Source organism: Stegastes partitus, unplaced genomic scaffold (assembly GCF_000690725.1).
Source record: "Stegastes partitus isolate 25-593 unplaced genomic scaffold, Stegastes_partitus-1.0.2 Scaffold380, whole genome shotgun sequence".
Classification (NCBI taxonomy): Eukaryota; Metazoa; Chordata; class Actinopteri; family Pomacentridae; genus Stegastes; species Stegastes partitus.
In genome coordinates, this window is record NW_007578111.1 from 357,344 (window position 1) to 374,324 (window position 16,981).

The window sequence follows — 16,981 nt, forward strand, 5'->3', positions numbered from 1 at the left end:
TTTTTGACAAAAACGACATGCTATAGTATGACTTTTTTATTTCACGCCAAAACTGAAAACGATTTCTTTTTGTGAAAGACTTTCCTCAGGTGATTTCTACGACATGCATCGCACTATTTCCACTGTGTACTACATCCTGATGCGTTTTGACGACATTCTGAATCATGACCCTTTTTGACAAAAACGACATGCTATAGTATGACTTTTTAGGGTCCGAGCACACCAGTGCAAGGACCCTATTTTAACCGCTGTGATTATTGTTATTTTTATTTATTATTGTTATTATTATTATTTATTATTATTTTATCGACTTTTGAAACGCGATTTTGAGGGCCCAAGCAACGTCGAAAACTCACCAAAATCGCCACGCACATCAGGACTGGCGAAAAATTTGATATTTTAATGGACTTGGACATGTCACTGCCAAAATGGCTCCACAGCGCCACCTTGAAAATTTCAATGAAGTCCTATCGGAAGCACGTATGACCTACACCTACACAATTTGGGAGGCATATAGAGCTGGTCGGCACAAATAAAAAATATCTCTCCGCTCCCAGGTCTAAAACGCAACACGGCTCAACTGCGCCCCCTACAATATTTCCACAGAGTCCCATTGTGGCTACGTTTCACCTACAACTACCACATTCACCACACATGTGTAGCAACTTGTGACGATGGACCCGTCCATCGCCACTTGCGGCTTTAATCTCCTCTTGGAACTTTTCCGCAGCCAAATTGTCGTTTTAATCATTTCAAAGCACCTCTGTGTTACTGTAACGTCTACCCAAGAATAAGAAAGCTGACTGTTTGCATGTAAAAATGTAGTTATTTATTGACCAAATCAGACACTAATTCACAATAAAAATAAACTGATATTCACAGTTTTTTGTGTTTAAATAGTAAACTTTCAATAACAAGATGTCCTTTGGCTGTTACTTGGTTGATTTAAAATTAAAAACAGTTGTGGGCCTTTCAATATTTATTACTGATGCTTGGTTATTAACTGTCCTCTGGTCTCCAGTCATTTAAGTCAACATGCAGCCAGGAGTAAAGACTTCAGCTCGCCATCTATTGGACAAGAGCTGCTATAACAAATGCAGTCAGCTTGTTGTCAGACACTTTGTGCTGTACTCACGAACAAAAGGCTGCAATAAATATAACACAGTCTTATATTTTTACTCAGTTAACTGTCATTAAAGGTTTAGAGCATCTATGACAGATTATAAAGAGCTGATCGTGTTGTTGAACTTTTAAAGGCCCAGTGTGTAAGATTTAGGGGAATCTATGAACAGGAATGAGACGTAATATTCAGAATTGTGTTGTTGTTGTTTTTAGTGAATAAACCTGAATCAAGTGTTGGTTACCTTAGGATGCTGCCTTTATAGAGAGAGCCAGTCCTCGTCCACGGTGTCCATCCTGCATGTTGTGTCACTGTTTCAAAAACAGTGTTTTTCTCACAAACTAGACAAACCAACCTGTGGCTCTAGAAGGGCCGTCCATGTTTTAAGTTGCCCCCATCGTGTCTCGTAAACACTTGGAAGCCCCTGGGAGGGTTAGATGAGCTGCATTCAGTTTGAAATTTATAATCTCTTTATCCATACACGGCTTAATCCTCACTCAGGTCGCAGGAGGCTGGAGTCTATCCCAGCTGACTCAGGGTGAAGGCAGGTTCACCTGGACAGGTAACCAGTCTATCACAGGGCTACACTTAGAGACAGACAACCAAGCACACTCACATTCACACCTACGGACAATTTACAATCACCAATTAACCTCAGGAGAACCTGGAGAGAACCCACGGGGGAGAACATGGAGAAAGATCCTGGGTATCCTCACCGGGACGTGAACCGACGACCTTCTAGCTGCGAGGCAACAATGCCAACCACCGCTCCACCTTTCAGTCCAACCTCTTTGCTTGATTCCACTAAATCCTTCACACCAGATGTTTCCCTTAAAAAAAAATCAAAACTCCTACAATCATTACTAGACCTGTATGGATGTTCTCGGTTTAATCGAAACTACTGCCACGTCTGCCACTTTTTAAGAACGTGAATAGCGTATTTAGTTTCATCACAGTAAGAAGTATACCTCGATTGCACACCTCCAACGATGAGGATTTCGATTCTCAGTTCTGAATGAGTCAACGCTTGCCGCATCTCTGCTCTGAATAATTCAGCAGGAGCTCCATCGAACGCTTTCTGGTTTTACACCAAACCGCATTCCCTGCTCGTTGCTTAACAGATGCAGCCCCCACGCTGTGGTTTTGTCCAAGTTGTAGAACTGGTTCTGAAAACTGGGGCGTCACACCAGAGCTGCGACGAGACCGAGGCAGCGACTGCGTGACCACATACTGTACATGTAGGTTATAGAAAAGGCCAACCTGAGTTTCTTTTTTTGCAGTTTCAAGAATTCATGAACAGGTGTGAATTGGACTTGATAATATTAAAAACACATCAACACACTGATAAATCAGACAGAACTGCTTTTTCCTTTAAACTCATCCAGGCAGCTAATCTGTTCCCTCCTCGGTTTCATTGAAGCTCCTGCACAAATCAGTTCACAGCATCTGACCTGAGGAGTAAAGCCTTCCACTCCCAAAGGTCTGCTCATCCTATGCAGAAGGAAAGTTCTAAACAAAAGAAAAAGTAAGCTGTTAGGATTCTGACGGTTCTCAAATTTGCAATTCAGTCATATTTATGTGTATATTCACCTACGAAAAAGAAAAAAGAAAACACAAGTCACAGTTTATTATAAAGTCAAAACATTATACAGTAGTTACAACATCCTGAGATAAAAGAATTAACCATATGGGGAGAAATAAAAATCACTACACATTTCTACATTTCAACAGTAAATGCTGAGTCCAGTAAAGGTGACTGATTGCTCCTGGCAGCTTTGGGACTTTTCCAAGAAACACAAAGAGGAAAAAAATTTAAATTGTGGAAAGTATGTAAATGGTTCTAAATAAAAGCTAATATACACGTTACAAAAATACAAAGAACTGCGATGCAAGACGAAGAAGACGTGCTTCTAATGTAACCGCCCGTTTGTTGCTGCTACCAAAATATCTACATCAACTAAAAATACTATGATCCCCCTTTCTAAGACACAAACACATGCAGCTTATTGGTCAGCGGGGCGAGCTGTGGCCGGAGCTGCCTCGGCCCTCAGTAGTGCACGATTCACAGAATAAGCAGCACAGTTTGACCTGCCGAACAGTGTTTCACATCACCGCAGACAGCAAATGGAAAAATCCACTTAGTTGAGTCACTTCCTTTTTTTTTTTTGTGGTTTGATCTTTGGCTCTATTAGAAGGATCCTCATCACAGAGCAAAGTCTGCTTTCAGATTGCGGTCTACGCCACCGTGACCCACATTGACCAGCTGAGCAGATGCACGACGCTTCAGTCCTCCTCACACAGACGTCCTCTGTTGTCCTCGTGCTCTCACCTTGCTGTGCTTTCTGAAAGGGAAACAGGAACGAGTGTGATGAGTAACAGCAACGTGAATACGAAGTGGAAAAAGTGCAGCTTGTGTGAGGTCACTGCGATGAGCCGGGATAACAAAGTTCAGACATGTGACACTGGAAAGCAGGTGAACAAATAGCAAAGTTTCTAAGATCGCTGTGTCAACAAAAATGAAAGTGAAGCTGCAGCACATTCGAGTCGGGACTTGTGCGTCTCTGCTCTTACCGTTGTGGCGGTGACACCATGCACTTCCAGAGGACGGCGTAGAGAGCGAGTATGAAGGCAATGAACAGCGTGGCTGCAATGGCACCTAAAAGCACAAAAAGATGTTTAGTTCAATCAAAACTAGACAAAGCAAAGCGTTGCACCGTCTGCAGGATGTCGCACCTGCAGACATCCTTTGTTTACTTAGGTGTAAGGTTTCTTTTTTTATCAGATAATGAGTATTTTTTTAGATAGGAGCTGTTTTTTTACCTCGACATGTTTCGACTTCAGTCTTCCTAAGAAACGACATCTGACGTCTGTGTGTAAAAAAATACTCATTGTCTGATAAAATAAAAGAAACCTTATACCACTTGTTTACTTGCATTTCATCCCTCTGTGCTGAATTAACCACTTCCTTCCCACAGAAAACAAAAACCAGGCCTGTTCATATACATATTTATAGCCCTCACTCTCCGACCCATCGACACCGCAGCATCATACGTCTGTATTAATGGAATTTTCCATTCTGCAAGAAAAAGCAACGGCAGTGTCCTTTCAGTGTTCGGGGGATTTCTCCCTTTCTGTCGGAGGCTGTCACCTTTCAGAACTGTTATCCTGCAGACATAATACAAGCGACCACTGCTGGGAGCTTTAGTGGCCGTTTCCAAGTATCTAGTTTGAGTCTGTTGACCTCAGACAAAACCCACAGCAGTGAGTTACATATCAAAATACATCAGCAGATGTTTAAAACCTCTGTCTACCATCAGCATCTATAACAGACATAATTATATACTTAATGCTGGCAGTCTGATGTAATAAATTGCTTTGACGTTTAAAACAATTAAGAGTTATTCTGCTTTTACCTGATGTATTCATGTATTTGTTCTATGTGTTATCTGCAGTATGGGGGGAATAGCCCAGGACAGATTCCCCACATCTGTTAATCTTGAAGAGTTATCATGGTGCAGCACAGAGGCACAACTTTCAGGTTCAGTTCAACAGTTTGGTCACACATTTGCATTCTGTCCCAGTGAAGTTATTGTGGAGGCATTCTGTACTCTCCCCGAGCAAACAGGGACACAGAAACACGAGGGTCACCAGAGTGCAGCGTCTCTGGTACGAGGTTCAGCTGATAAGCCAGAAGCAGATCTGCTACTGTGTCAGAAAAAAAAACAAACATACACAAAGCTTCAAACCGGCGTTGAACGAGTCGGGGAAAATGTGCAAATATGATTTTTCTGTCAGCTGCTGCGACTGTGTTGAGATTTGTCTCAAAGTCAAGCTTCAGTTAAATATTCACTGTGCACTAGATTTTAATGAACCACAACCAGGTGAAGGCCTCACAAGGGGGGGCAGCATACATTTGTAAAACAACAGCGTGAACCCAGACGTGTTGCATACATCCTGACTGGCTGAACGTGCTAACTGCATTTTCAAAACACGACTTTTATTCTAAACCGATTCATTTTTTAGCTGCTGCTCACATTCAGGTGAGCACAAAACAAGTGTGTGACAAAAACCAGCAGTCTTACACCTGAGTATTTTTGGAAAAGCCAGGCTCAGCCAATGACAATAACCACAAACTATTTGATTAAAATCACATTATGTCTATCATACTCCTGCCAAATAAAACGTTCCATAACTTTTCTGAAACCTCGGCTGACCGTCGGTGGTGTAACTCGACTCTCTTGTATTCGTGGGTCTCGGATCTCGGAGTGAGACGGCTGTTTTTGTAAGCTGTTGACTCAAGGCGGCCCATCTTACAAATCAGTTTTTCTCCGAAACAGGTCTTGGTGCATAAAGACATGAGACTGTGGACAGAAGCGGCGCTCACCGGGGATGATTCCGCTGCTCTTGGTTAAAGAGTCCTCTGCGTGAGACGGATGAGTGGCAGCTGCAGCTGAAACTTCATGGAGCAAGAAAATAGAAATACTTGAAAACAGAACCAACAGGAGAGACTGTTACACAATAATTCAGTAATGACTCTATATGGGATTTCAAATTAAATTTAAAATGCGCATGTGAGCATAAAAGGTAATGATCGACCATGTCAGTGGCTTATTATTAATATGGGCGAATAAAATTATAAATATACCTCATTATGCATCAACCAAACAGCACCGTAATTAATATATAGATTTGGATACGACAGTTTTATTCCAAACCAGCTCTTGTAAGCTGACAACAGACCGCGTGGTGAAACTATCAGAGCTGAAGATTCAAATCTGTGGCTATTCAGTGGGTTGGTTATGATATGAACACTTCAAAAAGAACAACTCTTCTGATTTCCTTTTTTAAGCATAGGGGGATTTCTGGAAGCCTCCAAAGAGGGTTTAGTCAGGGTCAGAGGAAAACCACCAACTACAAATGATAAGAACTGAGAATAAATAAAATGCTTAGAACCAATTATGTTAATGAGGGTTTCAGTTTTTCAAGCATTATAGTGATTTTTACTCATTAAATGCTCAAAAGTAAAAGAAAAAAAAAAGACAGATTTCAGTTAAATAACAGCAAAGAACCAAACAAACCTGTCATGTACAGTCACACCCCCACAAAGGCCCAATCTGAGCCCAGAAAGAAAACCTCCACCTGGAACTCCCTTCACTGGGAAATTGATCTTTTCAGGTTTAGTTTTGATTTTTGTTGCCTTGACACAGTGAACAACTTGTATTTTTGGGAGGCGGTTACTTAACTTCTCTGGAGTTTTGCCATCCTGCGTTATGTCACTGTGATCTGTCAGTAGTCTTGACTGTCAGCCATCACACACACACACACACACACACACACCTGGACCTAATTCCCCTGTTTGTTTGGCACTGCAGCCTGAGCATTGCAAAGTTTAAGTGTGTGGCAGGTAACACTCATCTAGTAGAACAAAAGGCTAAACATGACTGAGGTAATGAAACCGTTTGGACCTGCCTGGTGAGCTGAGGGGGTGCAGAGACAGAGGAGATAAAGTTTCTCACCGTTTCTTTGTTGAACAGCGTGCAGGAGCTGCTCTCTCAGATCTGGGTCAACCATCTGAAAGCGCAGCAAAACAAGAGCGCAGATCACCGAGAGGACAACTGGCCTTGTGCACATTCATGTCAGCTTCATTCAGTAACTATTTGTTGAGAGAGAAAGAACTACAAGAGGGGAGATCAGCAACAAGTCGTGCTGTTTGCAGCAGGAGTGGAAACTTGCTGCAGGAAGTTCAGCAATGTGGAAAGTCTGAGCGCCTCGATAGAAGAAGATAAGAAAAAGGAGCGAGATCATTCAATGCAAGTCAGCTCCAAAACATTAGCGCCATGATCACAGCTGTGCCTGTTAGTTAAAGGCAGGCAGAAGCCTAAACTACACTCATGGCAGCCTTACAAACAACTGCAGCAGCTCTGTGTCGGGCTCGAACCGTCGCCTCCAGATCCCGAGAGGCTCCGACTTGTTTTGGCACATTGCCGTTCGCCAGAAAGAGACAGAAAATAAGTGTGTTTTCCACCTTTTCGCTTCTCACCTTCGAGCTGTTTCCGTCGCTGATGACAGCTCTGCTCTTGTTTTTCACCTCTGTCCACATTTGTGCGGCTGTGCGGTCAGACTTCATCAGTTCATGCTGTTTTCTTCTCACCTCAGCTGTGCGCCGAGACGCGCCTCTGCTGCTGCTGCTGCGTTCAGGTGCTCCGGTAGAGCTCGTTTTTTACACCAACACCTTCAAGATTTATTAGTTAGGAGCACCCTAGTAAAGTGTTGATTTTTCAAAATGGTTTAAGGGTCCCATGTTGTGAAAATCTGTGTGTTTTGTGATTGTTAGAAACGTGGAAGTGCAAAGTTAAAGTATGAAGATGCTGTTCTCTGAGCCTTCCACCAACTCAGCAGCCCCCAGGATTTACACAGTCTACTTCTACACACTAGCTGAGGAGCCAATAGTCCATCCTGCCCCCTCACTGCTTCTATATGAGCTTTTCAGAGAGAGCAGTTGGTTTATTTAAGCTCGCCCAGTGTTCTGCTGTTGGCTGCAAGAGTGAACACAACAATCTGTGTGCACTCCCAGCACCTGAGGAACTGAAAATAAAAGTGAATTTCTGTTGTAGCACATCCCTTTAAGACAGGAGTCTCAGACTCAACTTACCTGGTGGCCGCTGGAGGTAGAGGCTGGACCGCATCAAGTGTTCCAGAAAAGTACATCAGATCCAATCTTCTCAATCTTCATTAACATGAACAGTTCTTCATAACATAGGCTTCTCTTACCTACTCCGACCTACACTGCCTCCTACACAGCTGAGCCACATTTTGCTTGAGGAAAGCATCTGAGACCCTCAGTACGGCTTGAAGATGCTCATCAGTAAGTTTGGACTTGTACTTTGACTTATTAAAGTTCATGGTGGAGACGAGCTTTTCACACAGATAGGAAAAAAAAAACACTCCCAAATCATGTTTCAAGTGACTAACGTTGTTAATTCACGTTGCTATCACAAGCCTGAGCCATGGTAGTCCACAAGGGATCCAAGACACCGACTCGCATAGGTGCATGTGAGAAAAATGCACTAAAAACCCTAAACTCTGATGTCAAGTAGGAGGCCACAAAATATCAGGCCGTGAGTTTGAGACTCCTGCTTTAAGACCACACATTAACCAGTAGTCACCTCAGAGGGCTGTCCCACTAGATACCAATAAACTCACCAATTTTCTAATCTAGGTTCTCTAAGCAGCACTACCAGCAGTGTAAAATGGGATCTGCAGCAAAATAGTGCAAAAAAAAGTACCATTTACTTCAATATAACATATTTTTTGTGTTTTAAGTAGGTTCCCTTGGCAACGCGATGAATGTAGGTGAGACTGTAACCACACAGCTTCGTTTGGTGGCATCAACACGGTTCAACTCAACGAGAAGCAGAGTCTTCTTTCTTAAGAGGGCACGGACAGCAGCCGCTCGACTGCATTTAAAACTAGAAAAACACTGAAACAGCCCGTTTAGAGGAGGACCAACACCAGCCAGTATACAGTCAGAGTCAAATGAACCATCTCTTTCATTTTAAAATGAAAGATTTGCTCTGGGGACAAGTGAGACTTTTACTAATTTGCTGAAAAAGCAGGGGACAATATGGGACCTTTAAATTTTTGATTTTTGTGGTTCAATATTAGACTTTTGAGATCTGCAGGCGTTCTGAAGGCTACAATAGATTTTTGTCGTGAATTCTTTACACTTCATGGAAAGGATCTCATTAGTCACCACCCACAAGCCGCATCAGGCTCCAGCTCCTGAATCCTTAATGGCTTGTGAAGACTAATTTCAACAATTCCCTTCAGCAAGTGAAGGGTGCACCAGCTTCTCCTCCAGCAGAAATGCTAAAGGTCTGCTGATTTAAGTTAGGGCCTGTAGATTTCCTGTTGTTGCGCTGAACAACTTTCTCTTCACAGGATGTCCTGACACCTCACTGCCACCTCTGAAAAATGATTTCCACTTGGAACAATGAAGACATGGCACACGAGAAACCATTTTTCTGTTTATCTAAGCAAGATTACATGTTCTGCAAACAGTGTACGAACAAGTCCATGTTCGAAAAAACAAAATGTTAATACAGACAGAAAAAAAAGAACAGTTTATTATTTTAAGTCTTTGTTTTAAAGTTTGAAAACCACGTCGGGATCAAAACGTTTAGTGTCGACTGTTGAACACACCGGCCAGCGAGACCAAACAGGTACAGCATAACTTCACAGATCTGACAGATGATCAAATTCAACACATTAATCAGGTTTTTTTTTTTTGTCTTTTAAAAAAAAAAGAACAAATTTAAACACATCTCAGAAACAACCCTGGTCAAGCTTCATGTCGGTTAGTCATAAGAATAGCATATACAAAGGTCAAGTTACTGTCCTTTATGAGAAATATTTTTTCATTTATTCTCTCTACTTTACAGAGAGACACACACCAACAGTTTGCAGATATTGCACAAAAGTTTACACTGTAAAAGCAGAAAGAGCAAAGTCAGAGGAGCCGGCACGCCATCCTCACGTCACGCACACAGGCACTCGACACCTGCAGCTGGATGTCGTGTATCAGCAAATCATACACACCAACGGCAGAGAGAGAGAGAAAAACAAAGCAGAGAAACATCTAAAACACACAACTGAAGGCATCTCTTCACCTTAAGCTCGTCAGCGGTTCCTGAAGAAAGAAAATTCTACCCAATCGGACCTAAAATAAAAAAGCTAACAGTGCTCACAGTAAATCAAAGTCAGTTGTGGAGTGTCGTAAAGTTGAGAGTGGATTTGTAATGATGTCGCTCTTTTATTTAAACACTAGATCCGTTTTATGAGAGAAGACACTAACAGGAGGCCAGAGAGTGCAACAGATTCACCCCAGCCACAATAAAGGATGGTAAAAGTCCAGCGATCCCAGGTCTGAGAGGTACAGACGTGCTCCGGACTGCAGAGCACTTTTTTTTTTTAAACACTAAAACCTGCGGAAGTGTCGTGTGTGCTGGATGTCAGAGTGAAAAGCGTGGCGATGGTACACATAAGAATAAACAGGTCAGAGGGGTTTATATGTTAGAAACACTGCAATAAGGCTGCATCTATGGAAAACCTCTTTATACTCCTGATCTCCAAGTTCTCATGAAGCATTTGCATCATCACTCAACAACACAATCATTCAAAGTGGGAATGTAGAAGATTTCGTTTAACGCTATCAGACAGAAAACAGCAAAGAAATTATGTAACTAAACCCAGAATAGCAAAGACGTCCAATTATTCTGCGAGGTTCTGATATCACATGGTTCAAAGTTCTTTGACTGACCTCAACTATGAAGGTCAACAGAACAATAAAGTAAATAAACAGGGCCCCCTAGTGGGCACAAAGGGTGACGCCTGCAAGAAGACCAGATTTGAACAGTTGAACAGCAACAGTGACACGCTGCATGAACACACAAGATAAGACTGTGAGATTGTCAGAGTTGCCTCGAAGCAAAAGCACAACCGTGGTTAATACTCTTCAAAAAGTTTTAAGAGTCGAGATCGAACTATTAAGATTTGATTCAATCTGAATAACATTAAATGGTTTGAAGACGTTTCAACGACACATCACCAATACACGACGTCACACTATTATGTCTTCAGCTGGTACTGAAACACCACACAGATGTTCACCATTTGAGAGGTTAAAAATAATTCAAATGTTACTCTCCATCCCCTGACCAGACCCCATCACTCCTTCAGCTCCCATCAGTCACAATCCAGAGAGCTCACACTCAGACTGGCCACGCTTCTCTCGCTCTCATCCCGGCAGCCCCTCCTGGGTACGACAGCGTCTGTTCTGTCCCTGTTGAGAGCTGGCGGCTGGTGCATGATGGGAGTTGTAGGAAAAGCAGAAAGGCAGAGAGAGGTGTGTCCACGAGGACGAGGCAGCGGCATCACATGATTTCACAGCATGAGTTCTGTTTCCGTGCCTGCAGGGTTTGACACAAACACACACATATGGTCTCTGTTGAGCCACTGATGGACGGGCAGACAGTCCAGAGTGAACGAGGCGAGTTCATCGGTACTTACAGTCTTGTAGAAGGCTTTGGACTGGTTTCCCAGGTGCTCTGACTTTGCCACAAGGTCATCCAGTTTCTCTCCTCTTTCCAACAGACTTTCCATGGTGTTGTGCTGCACAAGACAAAATATGTTCTTAGAAAACAGTGCACGGGGTGAGACTATGACTCGACTTTCAGTTGGACACAATTTGTCTAAAAACATTTCGGGGACATTTCACAGTGTCACATCTATACATATCCATATATAAATTCACCATGTCACATCTGTACATTACCTTATTATACCTTTACTATATCTTTATTTTTATCCTTACTGTACTAATCTTCCCACGACCCTACTGAGGATAAAGTGGTGTATAGATAATGGATGGATGTGCTAATCTTTGTGCCGCGTCCTCCACGCCTCCTCCGTATCTAAGCGCTGTAACACGTGAATTCTCCTCGTGACGGATCAATAACGTTTATCTTATCTTACAAGCAATGCACCGATTACAGAATCTGGTCTGAAGATTATTTCCCACACTGTGTGTCTTAAGCAGGATTTACAGTCTGCCAGATAGCGACATGACATCACAACCCTTCACCTGAACACGTTTCGGACGTTAGATAAAGTGGGTCAGTGTTCTGCCGATTCGCTGTAGCCTCCTGAACTTAGAATCCAGCATTTGCCCCAACGTCTGGTGTGCCACGAAGACAGGAGCGAGGCATTGTTCTGCTCTTTCCAGCTCTCTCTTCTTAATGGTACTCAACCATTTGTGACACTTTACATGCACACGGCCCAATGAAAGACGATTGATGTCTTTCTGGAGAGACTGTAAGGAAATGGGTAGCATTATTTCTATTTTTAAACAATAAGATGTCGCCCTCTCTCTGTCATGGTCAGCTTTTTACTCCCTAAACTAAACGATAAACTCCTCTGATGCCTGGTGTGGTTGGACGCATGTCTTTAGAAGTAGTTCACCCAAACGTCACAGAGGCAGCTGTGAGGCTGAGGACCGTGAAGCTGATTACAAACTGCTTCTTGCCCTTCTCAGTTTAGAATTTTAGTCATGTGAGCTTCACATATCCATTATGTAAAAGCAGAAAAAAACACATAATACTTCTGTTTAAGTGAATTACTTGCATACATTCCAGCTTTGATATAAATATCGGATCTCTGCTGAGGAAGGTGGCTTACCAAAATGATTTTTGTCTCGTCCAGCTCCGCCTGCACTTTGGTCATTGCATCTGCTTCTCTGGGGTTCTGAGGGAAAAATAAATAAAAGAAGCAGCTATCAGGCACACTGCCATCTCATTCTGTTTCCCAGGATTACATAAAAACACACTCTGCGATCAACTACAGATAAAGTTGTGAATTTCATCTTCGTGCCTCCATCTTAATATTTACACGACAGCAGAGCTCAACGCTAACAATCACATGACAGAAGAAAAATTACAACATTTGATAATTAGACAGACAACCAGCTCTAGCTGACACAGTTAACCACAGTCTAGTCATAACTGTAGGCTACCAGGGTTTTCACTGACGTATATTCTGACAAATAGCTAACACACTGACCTGATATTTAGAAATGTGAATATCCAGGGCTTTGTAGTTGATGGTGTCGGGAGTACCAGAGGGCCAGTCTATACTGTCCACTTGCCTGGAGAATTCCTCTAATACCTGACAAACAGAAACAAATCTCAATAGTGAAATTAACAGCTGTGGGCCATGATAACAATAAAGTGCTGTGTCTTTTTCTACTCACCTTGTCAAGCAACGTGAAGCAGACTCTCTGTGGGTATTCTGTGTCTGCGATAACCACGGCACCCAAGTTGTCGTTTCTCACATACACATGGCACAGGTACTCTGCAAGACGAGAGGAACCACGTATGTGTGATCAGCAAAACAGAAGGCTGCTTAAAATGGCCTTCCTGCTCTCAGCTGAACCCAGAGTGTGTTGGTGCACTTTGTGATAAAAAAGAAGAAGTAAATCCTCTTTTTAAATGAAACTTTGCAAACGGTTCTTCGTAATAAGACTGATAAGCAGTCGTTACACACAGTCGCTGTTCCTGAAGTGAGTTCAAACAGCTTCGTGCTAGCTGACATGTCATCCAGCGTGCTTGATGCGGAGGTGTGTTTGTATGTCGTATACCATCGACAGGAAAAAGTAAATATCTAAGTCACCAACTATATCGATTATCGATCAATCAATTTGAAAAACAACAACAAAAAAAGTCTAAATTCTCTGATACCAGGTTAAAGTTTTTTTCCTCCTCTTTGACCGTAAACTCAACATCTTTTCGTTATTGTTGCACCAACCCACCAGAACAAATTCTTTGTATTGTGTAAACGATACCTGGCAATAAATCTGTTTCTGATTCTGATTCTGGACAAAACATGGTAAGACGTCATCCTGGGCTTTAGGAAAAACTGATCAATATCTTTCACCAGTTTCACATATTTTAAATACCAAAGAACCACCTGATTAATTTACTAAATGAACTACAGACTAATCATCAACACAGTCATTAGTTGCAGGCCTGATACCTACATCCTTGTTTCTGTTTATGCGAAGCGGCAGCTGAAAGAAAAGTCCTCTGTGTATGTACGCTTTCTTTTTACCTTGTTCTTTGACAGAGGCACGGCTTCCTTGAGATGTTCGTTCAACAATCAAGGCACTGGTGAAGGTCATGAACTCCTGAACACTGAACAAACCAAAACAACAACAACGTCATCAAGTGGGAAACACAGAGAAACAGTCAGAGATGTGCTCTGTGCTTGGTGGTATGTTGAGGAAATGCTTACTGCTCACTGCCAAGTAAAAAACAACTCTGGTAACTACGTTTCCTTGATCATTATCAGATTGATAGTGATCAGTTTAGACGCACCTGGAGCGCTGAAAGAAGCTAAAGGAGGACAGGTCGTAGGCCGCTTTGAGGAGGTTGGCTTTAGTCGCTCCTTTGTGGAGGATGCTGAGGCTGTAGAGCTTCATGTTGCCACCGGGTCAGTCCTGGTCAGTCAGTCACACAGCCCTGATGGTCTGATTAGGAACATGACACAAGCAGAATCACATGAGTGCATTATCCCTGATCCAGCTCAGCTAGCTAGCTTAGCTGCTAACAATAACGCAGCTACAGAAACTTGACGGAAGTGTTGGCTAACAAGTGAAGGGAGCCGCCTCGTCAGTAGCTAGCAAGCTAACTTGTTATTGTTAGTCACGCTCGACCAAAACAAATTATTTTCTTCAGGCGAGGACCTCCAAGTGAACTGACAGCAATGAATTCAAGCTGTTAATAAAGTAAACATGGGTAAAAACTAGTTAACATTCCTGAAATCTAGTGAAGTATGCTGCTAGCTCCATATGCTAGCAGCTGTACAGGAGGCCGCGGCTAACTTACCAAACAGATGAGCAGCGAACTCTGTGATTCCCGTCAAAACAACCAAACAAACTTCTTATTCCACATAAACCTAAACTCGTAGGTATATAGAGCATGCGTCCAGCGACCTAATCACAGCGTAGTCAGCGCTAACTTTCAGTTTCCAGATGTACTTTGGTGACCAATCACTACCACGTCACGGAGCCCAAGCGGTCCAATGGATTATTGGCTCCGGTGGAAACAAACACGAAGCTGCTGTCGTAGTTCCGGTGTCGTGCCGTAAAGGTGATCGTGACTGTGAGCCACATGTTAAAGCTGCAATACCCGGTTTGTACACGGCTGCTTTAATATCAGTCAAACATAAGCAGTCAAAGAATGTAAATATACAAATCTGTCCCTCTGTGTGTGTTTGCTATGTTTATTTTTCTTGATTAGTCTGTAATTAACTTGATTTACTGATGGGTTTTATATATAAAATAAAGACATTATCTCTTTTGGGATTATCATATGAGCTATAATATTGAAAATATAACCCCCAAGTCGTTGTGATGCACTGATGACCTTCCAGTGACAATTTACTGAAGTGTAAAACAGCATTTTAACAGCTGAACTGGCCCTTTAAAGCTACTTTAACTGGCACAGACACCGTGATTGGCTTATAATCAGGGTCACAGGACATAATGATAATACAGAGATATGAGGACAATGAGTGCCACAGATGACAGATGACTTGGTGGCACCTGGCATATGCAAGTGCTTAAAGTATCTCAATCCACGCTAATAAAAAAAACAAAATGATGATACTACTACTACTACTACTAATGTAACCCTGTGAAGAAACTGTGAAAATCTGGCAGCAACAGTTCCAAAAAAAAAATAAATAAATAAAAACTGGTGAACTATTGTTATGCTCACAAAAACTACTTTAAGAAAAAAGAAAAAAAAGTGAAAATAACAGAAATTATCTTTAAAATAACAATACTTTTAGAGGACTTAAACTGTGTTTTTTATGTTCACACATGGGAAAGAAAAAAATGTATATTTTTAAAACATAATTTTTTGATGTTATGTAAAGTTTTTTATTAATGATTAACGTGCAGATTAATGCTTTCTGTAAATTCCTTCTAGACGGTCATAAAAACTATAAAGAAAGAAACCATAAAAAGAAACGTCTTGTGTGGTTGGAGGCACGTCCTAAGAAGTTCATCCAAACCTTGTGGAGGCAGTTGTGAGATTTAGGACCTTGAGGCTGATAAGAAATTCCTTTTTGCCTGTCTCAGATGAATACTCTAGTAGTACCGGCTTTCCATATCCACTTCTGCTATAATGCAAAACAAACAAACAAATATATGTGGGATATATATATATATATTTAAAGGAATTACATGCATAGTTTTCAGCAATGTTGATATATGTATTAGATTTCTGCTTAGGAAGGTCGTCTACCAAAATGATTTTTGTCTCGTCCAGCTCCGCCTGCACTTTGGTCACTGCATCTGCTTCTCTGGTGTTCTGAGGGAAAAATAAATAAAAGAAGCAGCTATCGGGCACACTGCCATCTCATTCTGTGTGCCACCATTACATAAAAATGCACTCTGGGATCATCCACTAATGGATTCATACATTTCATCTTTATGCCTCCATGTTAATGTTTACTCCAAAGCTTAGCTCAACACAATCAAAGATTGTTAAATGACTTAAGAAAAATATCAAATGTGTTGATTACAAAGACATTAAACTCAGCCTGACATTGTTCTTGGTACACAGTCACAGTGAAGTCAAACTTGGAGGCTATCAGGTTTTTCCCTTGACATATATTCTGACAGAAAGATAACAAGCTGACCTGGTGACTATCCAGGGCTTTGCAGTTTATGATTTAGTAAAATGGTTCAGTGAAATAATGTTTTTAGTGGCCGTAGAGATCATTTTACTGTCACACATTGTGAAAGAAGAAACTACAATTTAAAAATAAATAAATGCAGATTTTTGATGTGGATAGCATGTGAAATTTTGATGTTTTTTTTTTTTTTAGGAATGACGTGTAAAATAACATTTTTTGGGTGATTTTTACAAGGTCTATCCATCATCTCTACACCTTAATCCTCACTAGGGTCATGGGGGGCTGGAGTCTATCCCAGCTGACTCAGGGTGAAGGCAGGTTCACCTGGACAGGTAACCAGTCTATCACAGGGCTACACTTAGAGACAGACAACCAAGCACACTCACATTCACACCTACGGACAATTTACAATCACCAATTAACCTCAACATGTTTTTGGACTGTGGGAGGAAGCCGGAGAACCCGGAGAGAACCCACGCTGCACGGGGAGAACATGGAGACTCCACACAGAAAGATCCCGGGTGTCCTCACCGGGACGCGAACCGGCAACAGTAATAACCACCTCCACCTTGCAGCCCATTTTTACAAGGTGTTATCTGGAAT

At 41.9% G+C, this 16,981-nt stretch overlaps 1 protein-coding gene across 1 annotated transcript; it reads right to left on the reverse strand.

The window, feature by feature from the left end:
* Nucleotides 1-9,134: 9,134 nt before the first annotated feature.
* Nucleotides 9,135-14,753, reverse strand: ykt6 (YKT6 v-SNARE homolog (S. cerevisiae)). The gene is made up of 8 exons (XM_008284931.1): nucleotides 14,560-14,753; nucleotides 14,050-14,201; nucleotides 13,784-13,866; nucleotides 12,927-13,027; nucleotides 12,737-12,841; nucleotides 12,356-12,421; nucleotides 11,189-11,290; nucleotides 9,135-11,088 (listed from the first exon to the last, which is right to left on the reverse strand). Exons 2-8 carry the CDS (start codon nucleotides 14,151-14,153, stop codon nucleotides 11,053-11,055), a joined length of 597 nt encoding a protein of 198 aa, XP_008283153.1. The 5' UTR covers nucleotides 14,154-14,201; nucleotides 14,560-14,753; the 3' UTR covers nucleotides 9,135-11,052.
* Nucleotides 14,754-16,981: the final 2,228 nt, after the last annotated feature.

Coding starts and splice junctions, on each gene's coding strand:
- ykt6 (XM_008284931.1), bottom strand. CDS start 14,153: ATGAAGCTCTACAGCCTCAGCATCCTCCACAAAGGAGCGACTAAAGCC. Junction 13,867..14,049: donor AGCTTCTTTCAGCGCTCCAG/GTGCGTCTAAAC, acceptor TGGTTTGTTCAG/TGTTCAGGAGTTCATGACCT. Junction 11,291..12,355: donor ACGAGACAAAAATCATTTTG/GTAAGCCACCTT, acceptor TGTCTTGTGCAG/CACAACACCATGGAAAGTCT.